The 8,835-nt window shown below is 39.8% G+C and overlaps 2 protein-coding genes across 3 annotated transcripts; both read left to right on the forward strand.

The window, feature by feature from the left end:
- On the forward strand, positions 257-5,734 carry LOC104742032 (protein FAM91A1-like). Of its 2 annotated transcripts, XM_010462993.2 has the most exons (11): positions 257-414; positions 743-890; positions 1,005-1,122; positions 1,500-1,596; positions 1,680-1,786; positions 2,078-2,200; positions 2,332-2,485; positions 2,810-2,870; positions 2,970-3,352; positions 3,486-5,091; positions 5,182-5,734. In XM_010462993.2, the coding sequence occupies exons 1-11, from the start codon at positions 288-290 to the stop codon at positions 5,426-5,428; spliced, it is 3,171 nt and encodes a 1,056-aa protein (XP_010461295.1). In that variant the 5' UTR covers positions 257-287; the 3' UTR covers positions 5,429-5,734. The 2 variants fall into 2 exon arrangements, with proteins under 2 accessions (XP_010461295.1, XP_010461296.1); XM_010462994.1 differs by lacking the exons at positions 257-414; positions 743-890; positions 1,005-1,122; positions 1,500-1,596 and having other exon boundaries at positions 1,698-1,786; positions 2,070-2,200.
- On the forward strand, positions 5,744-8,835 carry LOC104742031. The gene is made up of 4 exons (XM_010462992.1): positions 5,744-5,780; positions 5,914-7,519; positions 7,598-7,899; positions 8,251-8,835. Exons 1-3 carry the CDS (start codon positions 5,759-5,761, stop codon positions 7,845-7,847), a joined length of 1,878 nt encoding a protein of 625 aa, XP_010461294.1. The 5' UTR covers positions 5,744-5,758; the 3' UTR covers positions 7,848-7,899; positions 8,251-8,835.

Genomic DNA, 8,835 nt, shown 5'->3' on the forward strand with positions numbered 1-8,835 from the left:
GTTTTTTACTTATGTAAACTATAATACATATAAATTATAATGAATTTTTTGTCTGGTTCAGCTTGGTTACACAATTTTTTTTTGTTTTCAGTCTGGTTATGAATGATTTTTTTCGGATTTTACAATAATGAAACTTAAAGCTGTAATAATTAAAACTTCATTTCGTTTCTGGGTAATTAATTTGGTTAGGTTCGGTTGAGGTTTTCTCCACCTTTATTAATGAACATATTTGCACTATGGTTTTGGAGCCCACACTCTACCAGCTTCGGCCCAGGGCCGGCCTGTACATGAGCCCCTCGAGATCAGTCCTTGTCAACCTTCAGATCTCTCTCTCTCTCTCTCTCTCTCTCTCTCTCTCTCATGAGCTTCTTCTAGTTTCTCTGGCATCTCCGTTCTCCGGTGTGTTGTGCTCAGGTACGACCTCTGATCTCCGATCGCTGGTTCTACTTTCGCATCTTCGAATTTTCCTATGTATTTACCGATCAGAAGTGCGAGATCGCTGCATTTTGAATCTTTAGTCTCCGATGTTCTTCGAATTGTCACGTCGTAGTGTGTATGATGATGCTTAGAGAAATTATACTGCATTTTCTGTGTTTAAAATTAGGCTAAGGAGTAGAAATTGATCTAGGGAGTTGCGAATTTGTCGGTGGAACGACTTTGGTTTTTTAGTAGTCCTGTGTGGTGTGGGTTTGATGATTCTGAATTGCTTTATCTTGGACTTTGTATTTTATGTAATTGGAAGATACGAAAAATTTGGGGAAGATGCAGCACAGTCCAGTAACAATAGAGGACCAGTTGATATCGAAAGCTGTAAGGGAAGAATGCCCTTGGGAAAACCTCCCAAAACGACTCCAATCTATTCTTGGGTCTAAGGACGAATGGCATAAAAGGTTAGTTTTTTTTTTTCCTTCGCATGTTTTCATGATTAGGGGATTTAATTACTTGTATTGGGATTGAGGTGCTCTATGGTATATCCTTTTTCACTGTTTTGATTCTCTATGTAGGGTTACTGCGCATTGTATCAAGAAAAGACTCCTATGGAATACGTGTTTTGCTTGTAAAGTTTGCAAAGAAGGTGAATATTATGAAGATATGATGCGTTACTTGCGAAAGAATCTGGCGGTGCGTTTTGATGGATATATCTCTCTAAGAGGTCTTTTTATTTTTAATTGCATTCTAGTGGAGAGTTTGCAAATCATATTTTGATGTTGTTTCTCTGTCTTTTTTCTTGTCCTTTTTTATCTCGTAATTGATGGCTACAATGTATAAGAAAAGGTTTTGGAATCTATAATAGTGGCCAACAAGGTTTATTTTAGATTCTAGATACCATCTTATGTGATGGTAATTTTGTAATATGTTTCTTTCCATGAAGGGTAGCTGTGGGTTTACATAGTCGATACGAGGAGGAAAACTTTGTGAACTAGGATGAAATATAGGGCTATGTTTCTGTTACTGTCAGTGGATCTTTAAAGTTAATTGCTGTTGACCATTACCTGCAGCTATTTCCGTATCACCTCGCGGAGTATGTTTGCCGTGTGATGAGGATATCACCATTCAGATACTACTGTGACATGATATTTGAAGTCATGAGAAATGGTAAATTGTTGCTTTACTTTAGAGCTCATTTTGCACTTACCTCCAGCGATTTTTTCATCCTCATTCTTTTTAATTTGACACAGAGCAACCTTATGACAGTATTCCAAACTTCAGTGCGGCAGATGCGTTCCGGCTTACAGGAATAGGGAGGAATGAGTTCATTGATATCATGAATAAATGCAGATCTAAGGTACTTTTTTGTCTAGATTCTATACTGGTTTATGTGACTGGCATGTCTTTTGCACCCTGCAGAAATTTCTTTTACTTTGACTTCTGACTGAAGAATTTTTACTATATCTAAAATACGGGAATTCAACCTTTACAAAATTTAGATGGAATTTTCTCGTTTTCATTTTATGTCATTGTAATTTTAAGAAAATTCAGAGCATCGTAGTTTATCATTATAACTTGAGCCTACAAGTGGATGTAATTCAACATCTGTTATGTCTTATACATTTCATTCATGTTTTGAGCTTTCCAGAAAATAATGTGGAAGCTGAACAAATCGATTGCAAAAGACTCCTTACCTACTCAACCTGTGGATTTCCCTATTGACCCTTGGTGGGGTGTTTGCCTTGTCAACTTTACCATAGAAGAGTTTAAGGTAATCTAAGCTCTCCTCTATCTTTCCATTTCTCCTTTTTCAAACTGATTTTACTCGGAGTGAACGATGGCATTTTCATCCTACTTGTTCCTTGTCTAATAACAGATCTTATATACTTGTTCTTTGCATAGAAACTTTCAGAAGATGAGATGGCGACAATAGATAAAATCTGCAAAGAAGAAGCTAATGCCTATATCCTCTTCGATCCAGAAGTCATAAAAGGTCTGTACCAGAGGGGATTGGTATATTTTGATGTCCCAGTCTATCAGGAAGACCGCTTTAAAGGTGAGTTTATGTTTGCCAGTATTTACTTATCACTTCATTTCTTCAATGTACTTCAAGGCTGGAAAATATTGAGTTTTTGCTAAGGCATGTAATAGCATGTCAGTATGTCAGGTGATTTTAAGAACAGTTTCATAATCGGCTCTTCATATAACTAATTTTTTTACCATTGTTTTCCCATACTATTTCACAGTATTTTATTTACTTGGAACAGAGCCAGTGAAGCTCCTAGATAGCCTGTTCTTAGATTCATATGGTAGGCTCATATTTTCTATTGCGAAACTAAGATTTCACTTCAATGCATGTCCTTTTGCATTCCTTTTTCAGTTTCAAAGCTTGAGGGGTTCATCTCTAACAGAGAGCAGTCTTACGAAGATCCCATTGAAGAGTAAGGAAACTATTGTGCCACATGGAAGCTTTTTTTATCTTGGTTTTAGTTACCCCTGAAATTATCTAGCAGTCTAATAGCTGCAGTTGCAATTTGCAGGTTACTCTATGCAGTGTTTGTAGTTTCAAATGAGAACTCAACAGTTGCAGAGCTGGCATCTACTTTGCAAGCTGACGTAACTCAATTACAGGCTGCTGCATCTTTTGCTTGCCGGTTGGGATGGGCTGTCAAGTTGATTGATCCGTCATCTGTACTTCATGACAAGATTATGCCTGGGTCTCCACGTGCCATCCTCAGTGATGACGAAGATGCATCTCGGGCTAGTGTAAGCTCTACGTACAGGTCTGCTGATGGTGAGGCGGCTCAACATGGAGATAGTTTAGGGACAGAAAGCTCTGGATCACGTTCTAGTCATGTTCGGGTTGCTTTCATAGTTGATGCTAATATAACATCGTATCTAATGATGGGTTCTGTGTCACCAGGTAAAAATTTCCTAGTTATATTTGGTGGCTAGTTATAACTATTAACAGCCCATGAATATCAATAATCTGTGTAAAAGGTTCAGTTTTTGCATTTTCTAATATATTCTATTCATGTTCATGAACGCTATTGTAGGACTGAAATCTCATGCCGTGACACTCTATGAAGCGGGAAAACTAGGGCATACTAGTATCCCAGACCTTTGCCAGGATTTGAGCACATTAGAGGGAGCGAAATTTGAGGGTGAACTGCAAGAATTTGCAAATCATGCCTTTAGTCTACGTTGTGTCCTGGAATGTTTGATATCTGGTGGGGTTGCTACAGATACAGTAGTTGATACTATGGGCTTGGGAACTTTGAGCAATGATGAGGCTGTTACTCTTCTCGCAGACGCTAATTTACCTGATAATTCGGGAGATTCCTTAACCAGCCAAAATAGTGAGGCTTCCGTGGTTTCAGATCCCCCTCAAGAGGTTCCCTTATCGACAGAGCGTGTCCATGAAAGCACTGAACATGAAGCAGCTTCCACTACATCGTCTGTTGATACTAATACCTTGACTGAGAGCTACAGTTCTAACCTAAACCTTCAGTATGATGGAAAGCCAATCTCCGTTGAGGGACCTGACACCGGTAAAGGAAACAAGAAAAAGAAAAAATATCGCGTTGACATTCTCCGTTGTGAAAGTCTAGCTTCTCTAACTCCTGCTACTCTAGATCGTTTGTTTTCCCGTGACTACGATATTGTTGTGTCAATGATTCCTCTTCCACTTACGACTGTTCTTCCTGGACCGTCAGGCCCTGTTCATTTCGGTCCTCCCTCCCATTCATCCATGACGCAGTGGATGAAACTCGTATTGTATTCAACCGTGGGCACTGGGCCTTTGTCGGTTATCTTGATGAAAGGTCAGTGTCTGCGGATGCTTCCTGCTCCACTAGCTGGCTGTGAGAAAGCTCTCATTTGGTCTTGGGATGGATCTTCGGTTGGTGGTTTAGGAAACAAGTTTGAAGGTAACTTGGTCAAGGGAGGTATTCTGTTGCACTGTTTAAATTGCCTTCTCAAGTGCTCAGCTGTTCTTGTTCAGCCTCTCAGCAAGCATGATCTTGATCGCTCTGGAAGAATTGTTACTTTAGATATACCATTACCCCTGAAGAACGCTGATGGTTCCATTCCTCATTTCGGCGATGAGCTTGGACTTCCCCTTGAGGAAAATACTAAGTTGAACTCTCTCTTAACTAAGCTGGCAAACAACATGGAGTTGAAGACAGTCGGTTACATTCGGCTTTTGAAACTCTTTAAAGCTAAGGATTCGTCGGGTTCCTTTTCTCCAGATAATGATGAGAAGTATGAATGGGTCCCTTTAACCGTGGAGTTTGGGTTTCCACTTTTCAGTCCAAAGTTATGCAACAATATCTGTAAAAGAATCGTGTCATCACAGTTACTTCAAGCAGATTCGCTCATGGAACAACACGATGCAATGCAATGCATAAGAAAAAGGTTGAAAGATATATGTGCACAGTACCAAGCGACAGGTCCAGCTGCTAAACTTCTTTACCAGAAAGAACAAGCAAAGGAGCCTGCGCGTAGTAATAAGCTCATGAACTATGCAAGCGGAAGGTGGAATCCTCTCGTGGACCCTTCGTCACCAATAACAGGAGCCACAAGCGAATTCCAACGGCTGAAACTCGCTAATCGCCAACGTTGCCGGACCGAAGTTCTGAGCTTTGACGGTAGCATTCTTAGGTCAGTTTAGTTCATTCCATGGTTCATGATTATTCTTTTTTTTTTTTTTTTCTTTTTTCAGTTTTTGAGGTATTTTGTGGGTGGTCACAGATCCTACACCTTGGCCCCTGTATATGAGGCTGTCACAAGGACCATTGATGAGAACGCACCTTTAAGTACAACAAAGGCAGACACTGATGAAGCAGATAGCCGAGAAGTGATTCTTCCAGGACTAAATCTTCTCTATGATGGTTCAGAGTTGCACCCTTTTGATATTTGTGCTTGCCTTCAGGCTCGTCAACCAGTTGCTCTTATAGCAGAAGCTGCTGCTGCATCTGCAAACCTTGCCCCGAAGTAGACTACTACTCACTGAAATTCCAGTCCAAATATCGTAGGACATAATGTGAAAGGTAACATATATCGACTGAAATCTTGAATCATATCTGTGTTCAAAGTCCATTAGCCAGTTGTAATAGTAGGATCTCGCTTTAAGCATTGCGTTTGCATATGCATAGATATATAGGTTCTGTTTTACATTATGAAAAAACTAACTTATAGTTGTCTACTTCATATTTTATGTAATATGATTACATATAGTTTTACTAGTATGTATAATACTAAAGATATAATTTCTCAATTATTTTCGGTTTATTCAGTTTGGTTACANGCTAATATAACATCGTATCTAATGATGGGTTCTGTGTCACCAGGTAAAAATTTCCTAGTTATATTTGGTGGCTAGTTATAACTATTAACAGCCCATGAATATCAATAATCTGTGTAAAAGGTTCAGTTTTTGCATTTTCTAATATATTCTATTCATGTTCATGAACGCTATTGTAGGACTGAAATCTCATGCTGTGACACTCTATGAAGCGGGAAAACTAGGGCATACTAGTATCCCAGACCTTTGCCAGGATTTGAGCACATTAGAGGGAGCGAAATTTGAGGGTGAACTGCAAGAATTTGCAAATCATGCCTTTAGTCTACGTTGTGTCCTGGAATGTTTGATATCTGGTGGAGTTGCTACAGATACAGTAGTTGATACTATGGGCTTGGGAACTTTGAGCAATGATGAGGCTGTTACTCTTCTCGCAGATGCTAATTTACCTGATAATTCGGGAGATTCCTTAACCAGCCAAAATAGTGAGGCTTCCGTGGTTTCAGATTCCCCTCAAGAGGTTCCCTTGTCGACAGAGCGTGTCCATGAAAGCACTGAACATGAAGCAGCTTCCACTACATCGTCTGTTGATACTAATACCTTGACTGAGACCTACAGTTCTAACCTAAACCTTCAGAATGATGGAAAGCCAATCTCCGTTGAGGGACCTGACACCGGTAAAGGAAACAAGAAAAAGAAAAAATATCGCGTTGACATTCTCCGTTGTGAAAGTCTAGCTTCTCTAACTCCTGCTACTCTAGATCGTTTGTTTTCCCGTGACTACGATATTGTTGTGTCAATGATTCCTCTTCCACTTACGACTGTTCTTCCTGGACCGTCAGGCCCTGTTCATTTCGGTCCTCCCTCCCATTCATCCATGACGCAGTGGATGAAACTCGTATTGTATTCAACCGTGGGCACTGGGCCTTTGTCGGTTATCTTGATGAAAGGTCAGTGTCTGCGGATGCTTCCTGCTCCACTAGCTGGCTGTGAGAAAGCTCTCATTTGGTCTTGGGATGGATCTTCGGTTGGTGGTTTAGGAAACAAGTTTGAAGGTAACTTGGTCAAGGGAGGTATTCTGTTGCACTGTTTAAATTGCCTTCTCAAGTGCTCAGCTGTTCTCGTTCAGCCTCTCAGCAAGCATGATCTTGATCGCTCTGGAAGAATTGTTACTTTAGATATACCATTACCCCTGAAGAACGCTGATGGTTCCATTCCTCATTTCGGCGATGAGCTTGGACTTCCCCTTGAGGAAAATACTAAGTTGAACTCTCTCTTAACTAAGCTGGCAAACAACATGGAGTTGAAGACAGTCGGTTACATTCGGCTTTTGAAACTCTTTAAAGCTAAGGATTCGTCGGGTTCCTTTTCTCCAGATAATGATGAGAAGTATGAATGGGTCCCTTTAACCGTGGAGTTTGGGTTTCCACTTTTCAGTCCAAAGTTATGCAACAATATCTGTAAAAGAATCGTGTCATCACAGTTACTCCAAGCAGATTCGCTCATGGAACAACACGATGCAATGCAATGCATTAGAAAAAGGTTGAAAGATATATGTGCACAGTACCAAGCAACAGGTCCAGCTGCTAAACTTCTTTACCAGAAAGAACAAGCAAAGGAGCCTGCGCGTAGTAATAAGCTCATGAACTATGCAAGCGGAAGGTGGAACCCTCTCGTGGACCCTTCGTCACCAATATCAGGAGCCACAAGCGAATTCCAACGGCTGAAACTAGCTAATCGCCAACGTTGCCGGACCGAAGTTCTGAGTTTTGACGGTAGCATTCTTAGGTCAGTTTAGTTCCTTCCATGGTTCATGATTATTCTTTTTTTTTTTCAGTTTGTGAGGTATTTTGTGGGTGGTCACAGATCCTACACCTTGGCCCCTGTATATGAGGCTGTCACAAGGACCATTGATGAGAATGCACCTTCTTTAAGTACAACAAAGACAGACACTGATGAAGCAGATAGCCGAGAAGTGATTCTTCCAGGACTAAATCTTCTCTATGATGGTTCAGAGTTGCACCCTTTTGATATTTGTGCTTGCCTTCAGGCTCGTCAACCAGTTGCTCTTATAGCAGAAGCTGCTGCTGCATCTGCAAACCTTGCCCCGAAGTAGACTACTACTCACTGAAATTCCAGTCCAAATATCGTAGGACATAATGTGAAAGGTAACATATATCGACTGAAATCTTGAATCATATCTGTGTTCAAAGTCCATTAGCCAGTTGTAATAGTAGGATCTCGCTTTAAGCATTGCGTTTGCATATGCATAGATATATAGGTTCTGTTTTACATTATGAAAAAACTAACTTATAGTTGTCTACTTCATATTTTATGTAATATGATTACATATAGTTTTACTAGTATGTATAATACTAAAGATATAATTTCTCAATTATTTTCGGTTTATTCAGTTTGGTTACACCAAAAATTGGCTTTCAATTGTTTGGTCGGTTTTGGTTTGCTTTGCCAATGAAACGAATGAAACTATCTTAACTCCCTTAGATGTAATTTTGCAGGTCGGGTTCTTGTTTGTTTGTTTTTACATTCTAGCCGACTGGAAAATACATCTGCGGCGACGGCGAGCATCAGAATACACTGATGTTGCTTAGTCGCAGTAAGGGTTAGGAAATCTACAAATATATTTGGCTAACGAATGATGAATGTATCGTTATACCATTTGTGTGCTTCAGTTATAAAGATAGTACTGAGAAAATTTTGGAGACATTGTGTGTGTAAGTGTCAAGGAAGGCTGTGGTGTATAGGAGTTTTGCGTTTGGGACTGTCTTGCACAGATTTTATCCCAATTTGGTTCGGGCGACTCCCGATGGCCCAGTTATTACGTCGAGGTTGATGAAAGTCTCTTTTTCCCAATAACAAAGTATATTTGGAATCAGTTTTTGTTCTTTTTCCATACAATCAAAAAAGATGTTTGCTTTTTTGGGTTACGTATACGTCACGCACCAAAATCAAACTGTGGAGTCTTTTCAATTTTCATAATCAAATCAATTCAAGTCCAACCATGAATTGTCAAAAATAACTATTGAATTTTGTATCAATTTGTACTTTTTAGTATGTATGGCTTATTTGTTTTAGTTTGGTTA

The sequence above is a fragment of the Camelina sativa genome, chromosome 14 (genome assembly GCF_000633955.1).
Source record: "Camelina sativa cultivar DH55 chromosome 14, Cs, whole genome shotgun sequence".
NCBI lineage: Eukaryota > Viridiplantae > Streptophyta > Magnoliopsida > Brassicales > Brassicaceae > Camelina > Camelina sativa.